This window comes from Rhinopithecus bieti, unplaced genomic scaffold, assembly GCF_001698545.2.
Source record: "Rhinopithecus bieti isolate Rb0 unplaced genomic scaffold, ASM169854v2 scaffold_26426, whole genome shotgun sequence".
In the NCBI taxonomy this organism is placed as follows: domain Eukaryota; kingdom Metazoa; phylum Chordata; class Mammalia; order Primates; family Cercopithecidae; genus Rhinopithecus; species Rhinopithecus bieti.
Genome location: NW_016811945.1, coordinates 367793 through 389605, shown reverse-complemented (window position 1 = coordinate 389605; position 21813 = coordinate 367793). Strand labels below are relative to the sequence as shown.

The following is a 21813-nucleotide window of genomic DNA, read 5'->3' as shown; positions in this document are numbered from 1 at the left end:
TTTTTTTTTTTTTTTTTTTTTGAAGTACTGTACTGTGTATTTTGTAGCTATTATTTCAAAAAGAAAAGATGAAAAGGGACCTTTGCTTAGTATAATGCTTGGTTTATGGAGGCTTAGAAAATCCTTAAAAGATTATTGATAGAAGTCCAAGACGTCTTGCTTGCCCTAAAGGTGCTTTTGTTTTTGTCTTATAATTAATATGTGTATAAAATAATTAACTACACTGAATAAGAAAGTTTTTACTAAATGTGTGGTAGAACCTCTTAATACCACTTTCACTGGGAGGGCAAACCTCGAAAGACATACTTGTATACACTTACTACACATGCTGCTACCTATTTCCTTTCCTGTTTTTCCTCTTAAGCACCTAACCATATTCCAACACATTTTCCTTATTCGTCATATTGCCTGTCTCATCTTACTTCCCCCAAAAGCTACCTGAGGGCAAGGATTTTTGTCAGTTTTATTCATTGTTGTATCTGCAAAGTCTGATACGTAGTAGAAATTCAAATATTTGAATGCATAAATGAATATTGGTGGCTCACAACTATTATCTGGCACTTTGGGAGGCCAAGATGGGCGGCGGATCACTTAAGGCCAGGAGTTTGAGACCAGCCTGGCCAACATGACAAAACCCCATCTCTACTAAAATATAAAAATTAGCCAGATGTAGTGGCGTATGCCTGTAATCCCAGCTACTCAGGTGGCTGAGGCATGAGAATCTCCTGCACCTGGGAGGCAGAGGTTGCCGTGAGCCAAGATCGCGCCACTGCACTCCACCCTGGGTGACAGAACAAGACTGTCTCAAAAAAAAAAAAAAAAAGGTTTTTTTCAGTAAGATCTTCTCTGACTCTGCTAAATATAATAGCATCCCCCTTTTAATTCTTCATTCCTTAATTACCTTGCACTGTTTTTCTACATGGCTTACCATTACTTGATACTATATATTTATGGGTTTGTCTTCTCCTACCTGATTTTAAACTCTGAGGGCAAGAACTTTGTTTTATTCATAGCTGTGTTCATTCTATTGCCTAAAACAGTATCTGGTTGATAGCTGGTATTCAACAAATATTTATAGATGAATAAATTAAAGTATATGAATGCAACTAAATGCCCTTTTTTTGAGGGAGTGTATCTACTTGATTGTTTTAACGAGTTACTGCCTTTTGTGAGGGAGCATATTTTGTTTTGTCAGTGCCTCAGTATTGATCGTTTGTTGCCAAAAGCACCTAAAATCTTACCCTTCTTTTTTGTTAAGCTATATGTGAAACAGAGCCTGAACAGCCTGTTCGACATTACCCATTATGGGTAAAAGTAGAAGGTGAAGTAGATCCAGAACCAGTTTATATCCCCACACCTTCTGTCATTGAGCCTATGAAACCATTGTTATTGCCTCAGCCAGAAGTTTTATCTCCTACTGTGAAGGGCAAACCGCTCACTGGAATTAAATCTGCACGGTCATATACTCCCAGACCCAATCCCGTGGTAAGTTTGGAATTTAATCTTTTATTATGAGTTACCAAAGTCACATGTAAAGATGATGTGTTTCAACCAAATTTTTGGTTGATATTTTGTGAATCATTTTGCTTTCAGTAATATGTTTATAAGACATCTTCCTTTGTGGTTTACTCAGTTTAGTGCTGGCACTTTAAAAATGTCTTAAAAGTAGAAATGAGTAGTAGTAGTTTTAAAAAACAGCCATCTTCTCTTCAAGAAGGTCATAGAAAGATGGGCTTTTTTACATGACTTGGAAAAGTTTTAAAGATACTACTCCTGTATTGTAGAATATTAATAGTCAAGATAAGCAGTATGTATTATTAGTAGAAAACATTAGGAAAAGCTTTTAAAAGCAAATTTAAAATGCACAATAGTATCAGTAAAGTTTAAGATTTAAAATAATAGTTGATATAATATGACTGTAAAGACTGGTAGGTAAAAGTAGGAAGTTATTCATTGTGTTAATGGCTTAAGCAAGTCTTATTATCAAATCCATGTATCCTACTAGTCCATTAGATTGCAGAAAGATCCTATACTACGATGCTACTGAATATGTTCTCTGTAGCAGAGCTATTATAGCATAAAACTGTTTGTTTCTGGCCTGTGATGGAATAGGCAACAGTAGGCTGGGCGCGGTGGCTCACACTTGTAATCCCAGCACTTTGGGAGGCTGAGGCGGGTAGATCAACTGAGGTCAGGAGTTCGAGACCAGCCTCGACAACATGGTGAAACCCCGTCTCTACTAAAAATACAAAAAATTAGCCCTGTGTGGTGGCTCATGCCTATAATCCCAGCTACTCGGGAGGCTGAGGCAGGAGAATCGCTTGAACCTGGGAGGCGGAGGTTGTGGTGAGCTGAGATAGCGCCACTGCATTCCAGCCTGGATGACAGAGCAAGACTCCATCTCAACAACAACAACAAAACCTGACAAAGGCAAGAGTTAGGGCTGCTGATCTCCACGAAGTCAAAATTCTGCATGTAACTTTCAACTCCCCTAAAACTGGAAAGTAGTGTACTATTGACTGGAAGCCTTACCAATAACATAAACAGTCAACACGTATTTGTATGTTATATATAGTATACACTATGTTCTTACAATAAAGTGAGCTGTGGAAAAGAAAATGTTACTAAGAAAATAATAAGGGAAAGAAAATGTTGTTATTGTTCATTAGTGGATCATCATAAAGGTCTTCATACTCACTGTCTTCACATAGCGTAGTCTGAGGAGGAAGAGGAAGGGTTGATTTTACTATCTTGGTGACAGAGGTGTAAGAAGATCCATATGTGAGTGGACTCACACAGTTCAAACCTGTGTTGTTCAGGGGTCAACTGTATAGAAAAGGAGTAAATATTTAGAAATTTCTACAGCAAGTTGATTAGACTGAATCTAATATTAAAAAAACCTTGTATTTTATATGTTTTTAGTTTTTCTAGTAATTTATTGTATTTACTAAAGTATCAGTCTATGATGGACTGGTAATTAGCAATGTATCCTTCATCATAGATAATTTGAAATGCACTGTTCTGGTATGATCTGAAATTTCCTGATAGAGAACTGGATCCTTTCTGACTGTCCTAAGATTAGGGCATATGAACTGTACTTGTGCTGTTTGATTTTAAAGTTTTTAAAACATTTCAACTATTGTAATAGAAAAAAAAATTTGTTTTGTTTTGGGGTCTTGGGGAGTTTTCCCATTGTATGGAATGTTTTGTTGTATGAAATTTACAGATTCGGGAAGAGGACAAAGATCCCGTCTACTTGTACTTTGAAAGTATGATGACTTGTGCTCGAGTTCGAGTATATGAGCGAAAAAAAGAGGACCAGAGACAACCATCTTCTTCCTCCTCCCCATCTCCATCGTTTCAGCAGCAGAGTTTATGTCATTCTAGCCCTGAGAACCATAGTAATGCAAAGGTGAGTTTCTTGTTGCATAATTTCTTTTCAATTTCTAATTCCCTGTTTTTGGTGTTAAGATTTGCATTACTATCAGAATAATTAATCTGATTATCCTACAGGGTAGAGAAGTCATATGTGACATGTTTATCAGTTTATTTCTCTGTGTACCTATTGTATGATATGTCCCTTAGGGTTATTACAAGTATTACTCTTTCTTGGTTGGGCGCCATGGGTCATGCCTCTAATCCCAGCACTTCGGGACGCTGAGGCAGGCGGATCAGTTGAGCCCAGGATTTCGAGACTAGCCTGGCCAATATGGTGAAACCCTGTCTTTACTAAAAATACAAAAAAAAATTAGCTGGGCCTGGTGTCGCATGCCTGTAAACCCAGCTGCTTGTGGCGCTGAGGAACGAGAATTGCTTGAACTTGGGAGGCGGAGGTTGGAGGTTGCAGTGAGCTGCTATCATGCCACTTTACTCCAGCTTGGGTGACAGAGTGAGACTCTTTAAAAATACATATATATATTATTCTTTTCTTTTCTTTCTTTTTTTTTTGTTATAATATTCTTTTATTTATTTGTTTGTTTATTTTATTTATTTATTTATTTTGATGGATTTTTTTTTTTTTTTTTAAGACAGAGTCTCGCTCTGTGTTGCCCAGGCCGGAGTGCAGTGGCATGATCTGGCTCACTGCAAGCCCGCCTCCCAGTTCACCGCCATTCTCCTGCCTCAGCCTCCCGGAGTAGCTGGGACTACAGGCGCCCGTCACCATAACCGGTAATTTTTGTATTTTTTAGTAGAGACGGGGTTTCACCATGTTAGCCAGGCTGGTCTCGATCTCCTGGACCTCGTTGATCTGCCCGCCTCGGCCTCCCAAAGTGCGGAATTTACAGGAGTGAGCACCGTGCCCAGCCTTGAGATGGAGTTTTTGCTTCTTGTTGCCGCAGGCTGGCATGCAATGGTACAGGTCTCGGCTCAGTGCAACCTTTATGCCTCCCAAGGTACAAGCAATTCTCCTCCCTTAGCCCCCGGGTAGCTGGAAATACAGGTGCCTGCCTTCACATCCAGCTTTTTTTTTGTATTTTTTAGTAGAACAGGGTTCCACTATGTTGTCCAGGCTGGTCTCGAACTTCCTGACCTCAGATGGATCTACCCATCTCAAGCCTCCCAAAGTGCTGGGATTACAGGGTGAGCCACTGCACCTGGCCACATTTGCCCCCAGCACTTTGGAGAGGCCGAGGTGGGCTGATTGAGACTAGCCTGGCCAACATGGTGAAACCCCATCCCTAGAAAAAATATAAAAAATTAAGCTGGGCGTGGTGGTGGGCGCCTGTAATCCCAGTATTTCGGGAGACTGAGGCAGAGAATCACTTGAACACAGGAGACCGACAGTTGCACTGACGCTGAGGCCACATTCACTCCAGCCTGGGCAACAAGAGCAAACTTCATCTCCAAAAGAAAAAAAAGAAAAATTGTAATTCATGCACTGGAATCAAGAAAGTTCTAACTCAATAATAGGGAATAGTTTTCAGATATGCAGCCTGTACAAACAAATCCTATATGATTTATTGCAGTCGTTCAAGCAAACACAAGAAAATTGGTTCAATTTCTATGATTATCAGAGAAAGGAAAATAGCCCTTCTGTCTCCAATAAATCAATCAGGTTTGAATGACAGCTTTTTGGGATAATAATAAAGGACATACATGCCACACAATAAAGACAAAATGTGTCTTCCCATTTCGACACTTCCTCTTTTACCATTATATACTTTGCATAATCTGTGTAGTAAGTCTTTGCTGCAACTGATGATATTGGAAGTAAATCCCTCCTGGTTTGTGTTCTAAGAAGCCAATAGTTGCAGCAATTTGAGCATTAAATGTACTTCTAGATTATAATATTCCAATGCTTTACCAGGCAAGTAAACGCTGAGGCTGTAAAAAAGAAGGAAACTATGTATAAGTCGTGTTATGACTGATTATTTTTGCAGAGATAAAGAGAATTAATGTTATCGTAAGGTGGAGACAAAATACCAACGCACATCCAAACAATTTTCTCTCCTGCCATTTTTCTCCCTGGGAAAATTAAAGATGAGGAGAATTCTTAAGGGGCAGGCATTAATGCCATTTTCTTAAAAACTCCTGTATTTTAAAACAAAAATAAGGATGACAGTAATTTAAAAATGTAAAATTATATGTAATTTAGAACCTATAAACAGTATTTAAAATCATTAAACACTGACATTATTAATGATCCACTTTAATTATAAGTTCTAATTTCAGATCTCATGATAATAAACTTGTACCTAATTAAAAAATTTATATAGTGAAGGCTAGTAGAATAAACATCTATTGTATCTATGCAGAGAAATTTTTAATTTACCTTTTTAGTATATTTTAAAATAATTCTCTCATAATTATTTTAAACATTTTAATAAAAAACTCTTTAAACCTCAATGAGGTAGAACGAAAGACAAAAGCATCATGTTTTAAAGTAGTTAATATACTACTTTTACTTTGTTACATTATTTTGGATAAAAAAAACTTCTGTTTTCCCAGCTTTCAGGAGGTGGATCTGGCTTTTAGCGACTTTTAGGGACTCCCTAGTCTCCAGTTTGTTTAAAATACCCATGAATTAATTTTTAAGAAGGACAAACTTTTACGAATAAAGACACAAGAAGTTAGTTTTTCAAAGAAAAGTTATTCATAGCAAATAATCCTAATTATACACTATGACATTTGATCCCAGTACTTACTGAAACTTGGTTAATAAGATCATTTTCTCAAATTTAAGAAATGGAATTAGGCATCTCTTAAACATGTGGGGAAACAGGACATTTGAGAAGTAATAACACCAATGAGAGTTTTTTGTCTAACTGCAACTGGGCAATTATACATTCTCCCATTTGATCCTGCTACTGTTTACCATGTGTCAGGTAGTGTGCCAGTGTGCTGTGCAATTACATGTACTACCTTATTTAACCATATGAGGTTGGTGGTGGTATCCCCATTGCACACATGAGGCAATAAAGGCCTAAGTTATATTGCTAGCAAGCAGTGGAGCCAGGATTTAAGACTAAGTATACTTGACACCAAAGGTGTCTTTTTTTTTTTTTTTTTTTTTTTTAAAGAAAAACCCCCCAAAATCCATTTTGTTATCCTGTTTTTGAGACGGAGTCTTGCTGTGTACCCCAGGCAGGAATGCAGTGGCCCAGCCTCAGCTCATTGTAAGCTCCGCCTCCCAGTTCACACCATTCTCCTGCCTCAGCCTCCTGAGTAGCTGGGAATAAAGGTGCCCGCCCCCACGCCTGGCTAATTTTTTGTATTTTTAGTAGAGTCGGGGTTTCACCATGTTAGCCAGGATGGTCTCTATCTCCTGACCTCTTGATCCGCCCACCTTGGCCTCCCAAAGCGCTGGGATTACAGGCGTGAACCACTGTGCCTGGCCTGTTATCCTTATTATACCCTGTGGCACCCGAAAGACTCAGTCTGTCATTTACTTGAACCACATAATGCTATCTAGATGGTTATATCCTCTGCTAATGCAAGAACTGGTAAATTTTTAGATAACCAAGTGAATACTTACTCATTGTGAGGTGGGAAGTATTTTAGTCCTTCATTTAAATTTGCTGTTTATCCTCTGTGGCCTGTCTAGGGAGACATTCTACATATATGTAAAATGCTTAGGTCAGCATGTGCCTGGTACATACATTTTAAGTACCCTGTAAACACTAGCTTTCATTATTATCTGCCCAGAACAAAATCTGCTATTAATACGTTAACTACATAGATTAAATGGAAACTGCCATTATCCTACAGCTCTTGCCTCCTTGGCAACAGTGTTCTGGGTCAAAGGGTGGTGTCTGATCCAGGATGAACCATTCAGACTCCTTTCCTAGGATTTTAAAAATTGGAACTAAGGGCTGCTCTATGGAGTAACCATTTTTTTATTCCTCTCCTTTTTTTTTTTTTTTAAAGACGGAGTCTCGCTCAGCCACCCAGGCTAGAGTGCAATGACACTATCTCAGTTCACTGCAACCACCGTCTCTGGGGTTCAAGCGATTCTCCCGTCTCAGCCTCCCGAGTAGCTGGCATTACAGGCGGACGCCACCATGCCCGGCTAATTTTTATATTTTAGTAGAGACAGGATTTTACCATGTTGACCAAGCTGGTCTTGAACTCTTGACCTCGGGTGATCCGCCCACCTTGGCCTCCCAAAGTGCTAGGATTACAGACGTGAACCACCACATCCAGTCTATTCCTCTACTTTCTTAATTTGCTTTCACTTAAAAAAAATTGGAACTAAGTAAAGAGGGCAGTCTCTCCTGATTAGTGAAAGTGGAATAATAAAAGAGTGTAGGTGGCAATCTTTACAACCCATGGAGGAAGCTGGTATGAAAAACTTGAGGCACACATTCACAGATAATTTAAAGAATAAGTTCTGATTCCAGTTACCCTTGTAGTTAGGCTATACCTCTCCCTTCCCATGGTTCAGCTGGTGGCTGGGGCTCCACCTTCACTTGTACTGCCACTTCAACATCAGTGGTGACTACCCAGAAAACCACTAAAGGTATAAATCAGCAGTTTTCTTTTAAACAGCAATTTGTTAATAATGACAAAAACAAAAAAATTTAAATGTACATATCTTTTTGACCCTAAATTTTAAGTGTCCATAGCATGAGGGCACAAAGATATATGTGTGTATGTGTGTTTACTCAGACATACACATACATATGACTGTTCAGTGCACTATTGTCCTCACTAATGAGAAATTGGAGGCAGAATGCCTGTTAATAGAGGATTTGATAAATTAAAAAGTATTATTCTTTCTGATCCTGGAGTAATTTTTTAAAATTCTGGTTTTATTTATCTGTAATTATTAGGGCGTGCATCTTTCCGCATTGGCAAATTTTCTTTCTTTCTCACTTTTTTTTTTTTTTGAGATGGGGCCTCACTCTGTCACCTAGGCTGAAGTGCAGTGGCGCGGTCTTGGCTCACTGCAACCTTCACATCCCTGGCTCAAGCGATCCTTCTGTCTCAGCCTCCCAACTAACTGGGACTATAGGTGTGCACCACCATTTGTGGCTAAGCTTTTGTATTTTTTGTATAGATGGGGTTTTGCCATGTTGGCCAGGCTGGTTTTGAACTCCTGGGCTCAAGTGATCTGCCCACCTTGGCCTCTCAGAATGCTGGGATTATAGGCATGAGCCACCAAGACTGGCCTCAATTGGTGAATTTTCTGAATAGCTGCAGTTTGTTTTGTTTAACAGCAAATAAATATGTTTCCCTCTTTACTAGAAAGTACAATGTGAATTATTTTCTTGATGACTCAGTTACTATCAGGGACATTAGGGAACAAAGCTACGTGTTTTTGCCCAGGGTTTTATATGATAGTAATGTAGCTGTGGATGTGGATTGAAGCTGTTGACATTTTAATCATTCTAATGATTTAAACTTCCATGAGAGATTTAATGCTTTTGTCCAAGTTTCTGTAGGTATTGAATATATGTTAAGTTAAAGTATTTCTGTGTTACTGTCTCTTTCAGGAACCTGATTGTGAACAGCAGCCCTTAAAACAACTCACCTGTGACTTGGAGGATGATTCTGATAAATTACAAGGTCAGAATGAACACTAGATCTTAACATTTGGTAGAAATTATTCAGATCTAGATTATATTAATAATGGGAGAAAACCCCAACCATCAGTTCGGAATATGTCTGCCTACTCTGTTTGAAACTTATGCCAAAAACAAGGACAATAAGTAAAAGTTTTTTTTCCCATTATTTGGTCTGTTAACACTCCTGCTCTCAAAAATAAAATTCATTCATGTTGATATAGCATGTTGTTGCAAGAGACATTTAGGATGAGGTCAGTGAATTTTTTTTTTAACTTCTTTCCACACCTCAGCAATGTTGGCATCATTAGCTATTGGTCCTCAATCACTGCCACCTCTGGGAAAATCTAGAAGGAGAAAGGAAGGGAATATTACTGTGATTTACTAGTAGAGGCTACTGTCAGAATTACTTTGATGAGAGGTAGTGGTCAGGGAGTTAACAATTTGTTTTTGGTTATGCTTCCTGAGACTTCTGACACTTAAGCAGCAGGGCTTCCTAACTTCTTAAAAAATGTCATGGTACATACAAATAATTATAATATTTCTATAGCACATTGAGGTAAGTGGAGGAGGCTGCTAGGGTGGAGGGAACCTGCCTGAGAGTGTGAGCACCCTGAGAGGATTGTGGGGACCCTTAACATACCAGTACACTCATTGGGAAGCTGTACTAAGGAAATCCAGGAGTCTAGTGAAATACATATCTAGTCAACATGTTGCCATGGATAGAATACTTTGGGGAGTTGAGTGATCTGCATACAATGTAGAAATGGAGCAATCATATCTAGAAGCGCAGAAGTAATTTAGAAGTATTTGCGGTAGAAATTAGAGGTAGAGTGCACTTAAAATCAGAATACTACAGCTGGGTGTAGTGGCTCGCGCTGTAATCCCAGCACTTTGGGAGGCTGAGGCAGGCAGATCATGAGGTCGAGATCCAAGACCATCCTGGCCAACATGGTGAAACCCCGTCTCTACTAAAAATACAAAAACTAGCTGGGCGTGGTGGCACACACCTGTAGTCCCAGCTACTTGGGAGGCTGAGGCAGGAGAATCACTTGAACCTGGGAGGCAGAGGTTGCAGTGAGTCGAGATCACGCCACTGTACTCCAACCTGGTGACAGAGCTAGACTTCGTCTCTCAAAAAAAAAAAAAAAAAAGCAGAGTACTATTTTTCTGGCTGTTCTTTAGGATTGACTCTAATCTTTACATGTTTCAAAGCATCTTGTAAGTAGCTTCACTTTGCCTATGTGGATAGCAAAATGGTAACCTATACCAGTGAAGCTTAACCTTGGTTATAGGTAATGGTTTCTTTGCAAGCTAACTCTAATGTAATAATTGTGGCATTTAGAGCAGTGTTAAGGGAGCTCCCTGTTAGAGCCCAGTCACCAGGATAATGAGGACTATTGTAGTCTTATTCTCTGGAACTTTTTCTTCCTGGAGAACTCCCAAATTGTGAAAGTTAATACATTTTAAGTTACTACTGTGAAAGAACATGAGAATGTGGCAGTCTTTTTCAGAGTTCCATACAAAATGCTGGGATACAGAAATCTTTCAACTTTTAATTTATTATTATTATTTTTCATCAGAAAAGAGCTGGAAGTCTCCCTGCAATGAAGGGGAATCGTCTTCTACTTCTTACATGCATCAGAGGTCACCTGGTGGTCCCACCAAACTGATTGAGATCATCTCAGACTGCAACTGGGAGGAGGATCGGAACAAGATTTTGAGCATCTTATCCCAGCACATCAATAGCAACATGCCACAATCACTTAAGGTGGGCAGCTTCATCATTGAGTTGGCTTCTCAGCGAAAGAGCCGGGGTGAGAAGAACCCTCCTGTTTATTCTTCTCGTGTGAAAATCTCTATGCCATCATGTCAAGACCAAGATGATATGGCTGAGAAATCTGGATCAGAGACTCCTGATGGTCCATTGTCCCCTGGGAAAATGGAGGATATCTCTCCTGTGCAGACAGATGCCCTGGATTCAGTGAGGGAGAGATTACATGGAGGCAAAGGTCTGCCTTTTTATGCAGGGCTTTCTCCTGCAGGGAAGCTTGTGGCCTATAAACGTAAACCCAGTTCAAGTACATCTGGGCTTATCCAGGTGAGAATTATCTTTAATCTGGGTATAGCACCTTTTTATACCTAGGTAGCATCATGATTTTTCAGAGCCCTTTATGGTCCTGATATCCTTTATCTTTACATTTCCTGGGAACTGGGTGACGAAATTATTATCTCTTTTTGTAATAGGTCTAGTTTAGATGCATACCTAGAGTGAATTTTTGTCACATTTATGAACAGAAATGTAGAGCCTTGTATTAGTTTATAATTTTCTTTCTAATCTTCCCAGAAAGTTGCTCTTCATAAACTTTATTGCCTGCGGGCTCTAGTGATACTTTGACAATAAAGCAAGGATAATCAGGGATTCAGTCTAGCTCTTGGAATTTATTATTAGCAGATAGGTTTCAAAACAAAACCGTGGTTAGAATGGTTAGGTGTAAGTGGAAGATGAAATTGACTTAGAGATAGGCAATATATGTTTAGAAACTTGGGGAAAATTTTCATTTTTAAAATTTTATTTATTATTTATTTAGTGCAATCTTGGCTCACAGCAACCTCTGCCTCCTGGGTTCAAGCAATTCTTTGTGCCTCAGCCTCCCAAGTAGCTGGGATTACAGGCACGTGACACCACACCTGGCTAATTTTGTGTGTGTGTGCGCGTGTGTTTTTTTTTTTCGTTTCTTGGTTTTTTTTTTTAAGTAGAGACAGGGTTTCGCCATGTTGTGCAAGCTGATCTCGAACTTCTGAGCTCTGGTGATCCACCCACCCTGACCTCCCAAAGTGCTAGGATTACAGGTGTGAGCCACCATGCCCAGCTGAAAATTTTAATTTAGTAAGGTGTTATTTAAATACAAGAGTAAAAATTGAGCCATATTTACTTAATTATATCTTTTCTTTATTTGATTCATAGGGGTTTTGTCAGTGTAATCGTTGTAGAACAAATATCTCTATCCTTGATATTTAGTAATTCACGCAGGTTATATTAGTAAAATTACACTGGCGTATAGAAAATTTGAAACGAGACGTTCTGAATTAATGTCATAGTCAAAAAGGTTTTTCTAGCTGAGCACGGTTGCTCACGCCTGTAATCCCAGCACTTTGGGAGGCTGAGGTGGTGGATCACCTGAGGTCAGGAGTTTGAGACTAGCCTGGCTGACATGGCGAAACCCCATTTCTACTAAAAATAAAAAAGCCCAGCATGGTGGCGCGGGCCTGTAATCCCAACTTCTCGGGAGGCTGAGGCAGGAGAATCATTTGAACCTGGGAGGTGGAGATTGCAGTGAGCTGAGATTGCAGTGAGCTGAGATTGTGCCACTGTACTCCAGCCTGGGCAACAGAGGGAGACTGTCTCCAAAAAAAAAAAAAAAAAAAAAAAGCAGTGCACTTTTATATTAAAGTAGCAAATGTGTGGAAGTGCCTGATATTATTGCGACTTGACTTTCATTAGATTGGCTGCTTCTAAGTCACTAAAAGGACTTCTCCATTAATAATATGATTGATCTAGGCTGGGTGTGCTGGCTCACACCTGTAATCCCAGCACTTTGGGAGGTGAAGGCAGGTGGATCGTGAGGTCAGGAGTTCAAGACCAGCCTGACCAACATGGTGAAACCCCATCTCTACTAAAAATAGAAAAATCAGCTAGGCATGGTGGTGCACGCCTGTAATCCCAGCTACTCACAGCCTGAGGCAGGAGAATCACTTGAACCTGGGTAGTGGAGGTTGTAGTGAGCTGAGATCGTGCCTCTGCACTCCAGCCCGGGCAACAGAGCAATACTCCATCTCAAAAAAGAAAATAATAATTATAAGATTGATCTAAGATTGATCTACGTAATTTAAAAACTTTTTATTGCAGTTTACTATTTTGCATGCTATGTAAATACTTCTGTTGATATTTCTTCACTCTTGATGAGGAGAACAGTATTTTCTCTACCTTATTTATTGATTGACACTTTGAAAACAAAAGTTTGGCTGATATAATTTCTAGTGAGACCAGACTCCCTAAAATACAAGCGTGGAAATTTTTTGTTCTCTTCTACCCAGGACTCACAAAGCCACCACAGAATGTGTCTATATAAGCAGTCAGGCAACTGTAAGATAAACTTTGGGGAAGCTACAGAGTAGGCTTCAGCACAGTCCCAAGGGAGCCGGGAGGGTATCTGACCTATTTCCATATAGCCTAAAAAGTTACAGTAAAGTTTACTTTCAGGGGGAATGATCACATTCTTTGTACCAAACTCAAGGCAGAGATATTCTTGATCTCTGTGGGAATAATCATAATTTTACCAAAGTAGCAAAGAGTAATTTTGTTTTGTGTCTCTGAAGATGGAGTTGCTTGCTATAGCTCGTCTCCTCACCAATTCCCTATTAGAGAGTAGATTCTACCTCACTCCATCTCCCCCAACCCCCAGCTTTTAAATGGTGAAAAGGCAATGTAGAAAAGGTTATCTTCTCTAGAGTTGCCTGGCAATATGATCTAGAGAACATGGGTAGAGACTTGGGAAGTTTTGTTTTCTTTCTTTTTAAAAAAAAAAAAAAAAAAAGGCGGGCGGTGTGGCTCAAGCCTGTAATCCCAGCATGTTGGGAAGGCCGAGATGGCGGATCACGAGGGTCAGGAGGATCGAGACCATCCTGGCTAACACGGTGGAAACCCCGTCCTACTAAAAATACAAAAACTAGCCGGGCAAGGTGGGGCACCTGTAGCCCCCAGCTACTCCAGAGGCTGAGGCAGGAGAATGGCCGTAAACCCGGGAGGCCGGAGCTTGCAGTGAGCTTGAGATCGGCCCTGCCTCCAGCCTGGCCGACAGAGCAAGACCCGTCTCAAAAAAACAAAACAAAACAAAACAAAACAAAAAACAAAAAAAAAAAAAGAAGAAAAGAAGTCAACCCCCACAAAAAACAACTGTGCTGGTGGTACCCGTGATGGGCAGTCCAATCAACTGAGGCAGCAGAGGGAATCTTTACTTCATTTGTTGGTTCACTTTCTTCTGACCGTTTAGTTAATTATATCTAGAATTACAATGAGTTTCTACCAACATTCATTTTGAACCCATGTTTTATCCAAGAGATGAAAATAGTATTTTCAAAACTAAGCTTTTTGAAAATTGACAACTGTGAGGTAATTGTGGCTTAGATTATTGCAACAATGATTGTCTTGTAACTTAAAGTAGATTTCACTTATATTTTTCAAATATGAAGGATACTTGAAAGGATACTTGAGAGAACTTCATTATGCCTCTCTGGTCTTGTCAGAGAGATTCTGTGGGACACAGTTACTCATTTTTGCTAATGAGGTTAATAGCTTAACCAGAATGGCTTATTTAAGAGGAAAACAATTGGATAATTCTAGTTGTTTAGATTTGATGATAACTTTCACATACCTAGGATGCAGAAATGATGAGTTTCTGATTCTCTGTTTTCAAACTACAATATGAAGGAGATGAGATTAGTTCAGAATATCAGATGACAGCATTTTCTACCTCCTGATTACTCAGATTATTCTCAATGGAAAAGTCTACTTCTTTTCCTGTTTAAATCTGAAAATAGACTTATAAAAGCTTGTAAAAATGAAGCCCCTGTCAAGGGAGAGGAGTTAGCAAGAGAATTTTATCTTTACAGAATTTCTCTTTGCCACTTGTTTCAGGTTAATGGTAAAAGTTACCCGCAGGCTAAGTTGCTATTGGGACAGATGGGGGCATTGCATCCAGCCAATAGGCTAGCTGCTTATATCACAGGCAGGTTGCGACCCTCAGTCCTGGACCTCTCAACCCTCAGTACTGTCATCTCCAAGGTAGCATCCAATGCCAAGGTGGCTGCATCCAGGAAACCACGTACCCTGTTGCCTTCAACATCCAATTCCAAAATGGCATCCTCCTCTGGCACTGCAACAAATCGCCCTGGGAAGAATCTGAAGGCGTTTGTCCCAGCAAAACGGCCAATTGGTAAGTTAGGGTGTATGTATAGTTTGGAAAGGCCTGTGACTTGGTGGTGGGACAGTAGGTGACAGGTATGGAGGTTGTAAAAGTTAGAGAAATATGTAATTTGGCATCATTCTTCTTATTGATGTCTGTCTTGCCTGGACTTTTTTGATTTTTTGGGGTTGACTTCTGATAACCTGCAGTATTAGATGAATTGAATTGTTTTATAGTTATTTTCTTTGTTTTAAATTTTTATTTTATATTTTAATAATACTGACCTGAAGGCAAGTTTTACAGTTATTTTAAGGTTTTACTGGTTTTATTAATGTAGAAAAGACAGGATTTTAATTTTGTTTCTAAAAGGGAAGATATTTAAAATAGTTTACCATTTTACTAAAATATTTACTAAAATATTTTACTAAATTAAAATAGTTAACTATTTTCTATGATTACTCGTGTTTTGGCATCTTGCTGAACTCTTGCTGGTGCTGTGTAAATGCTTCTGTTGGTATTTCTTAAACTTATGAAACCAAGGGGCTAGCAAAAGCTAGTAGGGTAAGTAGTATAGGCTTAAAGTGGAAAGCTCCTATAAATACAGTTTTGGAAATGTTGATTTATTCCATTCATCTCAGTTCTATGAATGAAAATCTCTCTTTTCCTTAACATTTAAATGCTGAAGTCTATAATAAATTACCTTCTTGAATCATTGGTGTTTTAGCATTGAGAGTATCTGTAGTTGGTTTATGGAATTCCTCTTTTTGTTGTTTCAAATCTGTTAGGAATGTTAAGTAAGAGTGTCAGTTGAAATCTCTGGCTGAATGGCTAGAGTTGTGTGAAGATAGAAGATATTTATTGTTTGCCTTAAAAGAACCTATTTTGGCCGGGTGTGGTGGCTCACACCTGTAATCCCAGCACTTTGGGAGGCCGAGGCGGGCGGATCACAAGGTCAAGAGATCGAGACCATCCTGGCCAACACGGTGAAACCCCATCTCTACTAAAAATACAAAAATTAGCTGGGAGTGGTGGTGTACGCCTGTAGTCCCAGCTACTTGGGAGACTGGGGCAGGAGAATCACTTTTTAACCTGGGAGGCAGAGGTTACAGTGATCCAAAATCGTGCCACTGCACTCCAACCTGGCGACAGAGTGAGACTCCCCATCTCAAAAAAAAAAAAAAAAAAAAAAAAACCTATTTTACCTTTTATTAAAGCAGCTTCAGGTGTGATTAAGGGGGAAAAAAAAGCAATCCTATCCTGATCTCTTTTGAGAAACTTCTTTGTATATTTTAGGAATATGTAATACATAAGCATCGCATAATAGCACAGCTGTAAAGAGGTGAGAGTGCTCAGACAGGAGGAAATGGTAGAAACAAGTTTTACATTAGAAATTGGGGAAACAAACCCTCTCATTTTCTTTTATCTGTTTTAGGTGATGAAGTTTTGCTACTGTAGTGTCTTTTAGTATCCTGACAGGTTGAATATATTGCATAGTCAAAAGAATTTTAGTAGGAACACTCTATTTAATTTTTAAATTTTTCTTTCAAGACAGAGTCTTGCTCTGTCTCCCAGGCTAGAGTGCAGTGGCACTATCTCATTTCACTGCAACATCCATCTCCTCGGTTCAAACCATTCTCCTGCCTCAGCCTTCTGAGTAGCTGGGATTACAGGCATGCGCTACCATGCCCAGGTAATTTTTGTATTTTTAGTAGAGATGGGGTTTCACCATGTTGGCCAGGCTGGTCTCGAACTCCTGACCTCATGATCTGCCCGCCTCGGCCTCCCAAAGTGCCGGGATTACAGGTGTGAGTCACTGTGTCCGGCCTGGAACACTCCATTTTAATCCCTTTCTTGTTAGAACTGAGATTTATTTTTGGTCAAGGCAAGCGTTTGATTTCTAAGAGTAGAAATTAGCTCAGCCGGGCGCGGTGGCTCAAGCCTGTAATCCCAGCACTTTGGGAGGCCGAGACGGGCGGATCACGAGGTCAGGAGTTCGAGACCATCCTGGCTAACACGATGAAACCCTGTCTCTACTAAAAAATACAAAAAGCTAGCTGGGCGAGGTGGCGGGTGCCTGTAGTCCCAGCTACTTGGGAGGCTGAGGCAGGAGAATGGCATAAACCCGGGAGGCGGAGCTTGCAGTGAGCTGAGATCCGGCCACTGCACTCCAGCCTGGGCAACAGAGCCAGACTCCCTCTCAAAAAAAAAAAAAAAAAAAAAAAAAAAAAATTAGCTCAGATGCTGGGTGTGGTGACTCACGCCTGTAATCCCAGCACTTTGGGAGGCCCGAGGCAGGCGGATCACCTGAGGTCAGGAGTTTAAGACCAGCCTGACCAGCATGGAGAAACCCTGTCTCTACTAAAAATACAAAAATTAGCCAGGTGTGGTGACACATGCCTGTAATCCCAGCTACTCAGGAAGGCTGAGGCAGGAGAATTGCTTGAACCCAGAGACAGAGGTTGCAGTGAGCCGAGATGATGCCATTGCACTCCAGCCTGGGCAACAAGAAAGAAACTCCATCTCAAAAAAGAAAAAGAAATTGGCACAAATAATGCAGGTAGGTAGTACCTGTAAGAAACTGACCCGGTGGTGCACAATAAATGTCGGTAAGCACAGTCACTGAGAGGATAAAATATGAGAACTGAAGATTTTTGACCTGCAAATTTCTATTTGCAGCGGCTCGACCCTCTCCTGGTGGTGTGTTCACACAGTTTGTGATGAGTAAAGTTGGAGCCTTGCAGCAGAAGATACCTGGAGTTAGCACACCCCAAACCCTGGCAGGGACACAGAAGTTCAGTATCAGACCTTCTCCAGTAATGGTCGTCACACCTGTGGTTTCTTCTGAGCCAGTTCAGGTGTGCAGCCCTGTGACTGCTGCTGTCACTACTACCACCCCTCAAGTGTTTTTAGAAAATGTTACTGCTGTGACACCTATGACTGCTATTTCTGACGTGGAAACTAAAGAAACTACTTATTCTTCTGGTGCCACCACTACAGGGGTTGTTGAGGTCTCTGAAACTAATACCAGCACCCCTGTAACATCTTCCCAGTCTACAGCCACTGTGAACCTTACCAAAACCACTGGGATAACTACCCCTGTGGCTTCGGTTGCTTTTCCTAAGTCTTTGGTAGCATCTCCTCCAACCATAACTCTTCCTGTTGCTTCCACTGCCTCCACCTCCTTAGTCGTGGTGACTACAGCTGCATCTTCCTCCATGGTGACCACACCAACTTCATCTCTGGGCTCTGTTCCTATTATACTCTCAGGAATTAATGGGAGTCCACCAGTGAGCCAGAGACCAGGTAAGGCCTAGATGTTACTAGCTGCTTTATTACTGTACACCTATTTATATAACTTTGTGGTTGTGATAGGATTATAGCTATATCAGGATAACAGTATAGGTGTTTCTGTTGTAACATGATACACGTATTCCTGAAAACCTCTGCATGCTGCAAAACTGAACACTTAAATTAATGGAGCTCATGGTTAATACGGGATTGGGATAAATCACTGAAAATATATGCAGTTTTGTAAGCAGAACATTAATAAAAACAACTGATAACCTTGAGAGATTAACTTCAACAGTCTTAACTGATAGTTTAGTGGAACTGGAGATTGTGACTCAAAATACTCAAAAACATTAGAATGGAAGTGGTGGCTGAAGGATACTAAAGTAATGCAGGTAAGACTGGAGCTCTGAGCCACTAAGATGGGCATGGGAGGAAACCTGACCTGTGTGCTGAGAGCTAGGGGTGCACGTCTTTGAGGAGGGAGCCCCAAATGCAGATGTTCCTTTTGTGGGGTGCAGGGGTGCTGCCTTTTAATTAGACAGATGAGCAGACTTCATCTCCTTTTGTCTAGTAAAAATGACTAATGAATCAGGATCTATTTAATCGTTGGACATGAACTGATTGAAATAGAAACAAGGAGGCATATTTGTTTAGGGCTCTAATATTTTTATAAACTTCTTAGTTAAAGTATTTCTTTTATTGGCTTAGGTTGAGTAAATTTGAAATAGGAATATCCTACACTTTGTGTAGTTTTTATATCTAGATGCAACTAGCTAAAGTAAATGGTTCTTTTAATCCACTCATACAGGAATTAATATGGAAAAGAGCAAGAAACTTTGCAGAATTTGAGGGGAAATAGTTACCCAACAGCAATTCTGTCTTGGTTATTGATGTTTTTCTCTTAAATATTTTTGCATTTAGTGATATGGTCGGAAATTTCCTCTCTGTCTTTTATGGAAGAAGAGATTTGATGAGTTAGTTTGTAAGTTTTGAGTTTTCTGTTTGAAGGAAAAGTGAATCTCATATCATGTATATATGTGTGTTGTGTAATCTTATATTATATATATATATTTTTTTTTTTTTTTTTTAATTTTTAATTTTTTTTTTTGAGATAGAGTCTTGCTCTGTCACCCAGGCTGGAGTGCAGTGGTGGGATCTCAGCTCACTGCAACCTCCACCTCCCAGGTTCACACGATTCTCCTGCCTCAGCCTCCCAAGTAGCTGGGACTACAGGCCCCCACCACCACGCCTGGCTAATTTTTTGTATTTTCAGTAGAGACAGGGTTTCTCCATTTTGGTCAGACTGGTCTGGGTCTCCGTGATCTGCCCACCTCGGCCTCCCAAAGTGCTGGGATTACAGGTGTGAGCCACCGCATTCGGCTTGCGAGTCACAATATTAAATGTGTCTGTCTTCTGCTTCGTCCCATAAATAAGCCCATAAAACATGATTAGTCTGATACATGGTTTTGGGAGTGAAGTCGTTAGCGAAACTACTTTGATTTCCTATTGAATCTCAAGGTGCATATCTGTTATATTTTAACAGATCATGTCTTCTAAACCATGCGGATTCCAGCCTTTTTCAGTACTCTTAATTCTTTCATGAAACAGTAAAGTAGTTTATTCTTCTGTAGTTCTGTTGTTTCTCAGACTTTAGTTATTTAGGATATGCATTCACATATTTTGCTGAGTCCCATCTGTACTGTCACTTGCCTAATATTTTTATTTAAATCAACTGCTTTTTTATATGTAAACGTGTGTGTGTGTGTGTGTATGTGTTTGTTTGTTTATTTATTTATTGAGAAGGAGTCTTGCTCTGTTGCCCAGGCTGGAGTGCAGTGGCGCTATCTCAGCTCACTGCAACCTCCGCGGACCTCCCAGGTTCAAGTGGTTCTCCTGCCTCAGCCTCCTGAGTAGCTGGGATTACAGGTACCTGCTACCATGCCCGGGGTATATTATATTTTTAGTAGAGACAGGGTTTCACCATGTTGACCAGGCTTGTCTCAAACTCTTGATCTTGTGATCTGCCTGCCTTGGCCTCCCAAAGTGCCAGGATTATTACAGGCGTGAGCCACAGCACCTGGCTATAAATGTGTTTTTAAAAGAGAGCATTAATTGGAAACCAGCATTACTTGGCATAATAGAGGTTAACCCTATAAAGAAATATACTGGAAACTATAATAATAAAAAAATCATTAAATTCCTGTTAGCTACTATATATTCTGAGCACATGGCTTTGCTGTGTTTCTTTTAAAGAATAAAGCTAGAAAATACTAGAGTAACATTAAAGACATATCATCAAAGACTTTACCTAAAAGTATCTTCTATAATACCATTTGAGGAAAAAAAAAGTAGATATATTTTAATAAAAATGTATTTTTATTAAAAAAAATATGTATATATATAGAGAGAGAGAGAGAGAGAGAGAGACAGACAGACAGACAGACACACAGACGGGGTCTTGCCCTGTCATCCAGGTTGGAGTGTAGTGGCATGATCATGGCTCCCTGCAGCCTCGACATCTCAGGCTCAAGTGATCCTCCCAGTTCAGTCTCTCATAGCTGGGATCATAGGCATGTGCCACCACACCTGGTTAATTTTTTTTGATTTTCAGTAGAGGCGAGGTCTGGCTGTGTTGTCCAGGCTAGTCTTGAACTCCTGGGCTCAAGCAGTCCTTGCATCGTGGCCCCACAAAGTGCTGAGATTACAGGCTTGAGCCGCTGCATCCTGCCAGGAAATACTGACATTTAACAAATATCTAATCTTTTAAAATAAATAGACCTGACTCAGGTAACTGCTACTTAAGGAAGTGCGTGTAGTTTTTTTCTTTATTTATAAAGAGGATCCCGTGTTGGCACTTTGATATCTGTGACTTTTAAATTTTGATTTTTCTCCTTTTTCTCTTTACCTTCCTTTCCCTTGCACACATTTAAGTAAACCATCACATATTTAGTGCGTATATTAAAGATTGCTTTCATTGTCTGAATTAGTTTTTGAATCACTCTCTAAAAGTTAATTTGAAGAAAAAAGTTGAAAATTAAGAATGCATTAACATATTTGTTTCTTAATTCACGTATGATAGATTAATATGGCCGGGCGCAGTGGCTGATGCCTGTAATCCTGGCACTTTGGGAGGCCAAGGCTAGGGTAGATCACCTGAGGTCAGGAGTTTAAGACCAGCCTGGCCAACATGGCGAAACCCCGTCTCTACTAAAAATACAAAAAAATATTAGCCGGACGTGGTGGTTGCATGCCTGTAATCCCAGGTACGCTGGAGGCTGAGGCAGAAGAGTCGCTTGAACCCGGGAAGCAGAGGTTTCAGTGAGCCGAGATCTTGCCATTGCACTCCAGCCTGGGCAACAGAGTGAGACTCCATCTCAAAAAAAAAAAAAAAAAAAAAAGATAGATGAATATTTTTTGTTTAAATTGCACACGATTATTTTCATGAAGTTTGGTCTTTGTGTTTTATTTAATATTTAAGAGTAGTCCTGGATTTTCTATATAAGTTTTTCATCTAAATGTTATGAGCATGACTTTCTGTTAGAAATACGGTA

General features: G+C 39.9%; 1 protein-coding gene across 11 annotated transcripts in view; it reads left to right on the top strand.

Annotated features, from left to right (window-relative positions):
• MGA (MAX dimerization protein MGA) overlaps nucleotides 1-21813 on the top strand; it is a 176266-nt gene that overhangs the window by 131982 nt on the left and 22471 nt on the right. For 7 of the 11 annotated variants that reach the window (XM_017895420.1, XM_017895430.1, XM_017895423.1 and 4 more), the window contains 6 exons: nucleotides 1259-1485; nucleotides 3227-3412; nucleotides 8937-9009; nucleotides 10589-11106; nucleotides 14704-15001; nucleotides 17648-18274. In XM_017895420.1, coding sequence (XP_017750909.1) covers nucleotides 1259-1485; nucleotides 3227-3412; nucleotides 8937-9009; nucleotides 10589-11106; nucleotides 14704-15001; nucleotides 17648-18274 — 1929 coding nt within the window. The remainder of the gene's footprint in view (nucleotides 1-1258; nucleotides 1486-3226; nucleotides 3413-8936; nucleotides 9010-10588; nucleotides 11107-14703; nucleotides 15002-17647; nucleotides 18275-21813) is intronic. The other 4 variants (XM_017895426.1, XM_017895427.1, XM_017895429.1 and 1 more) reach the window with 4 other exon arrangements.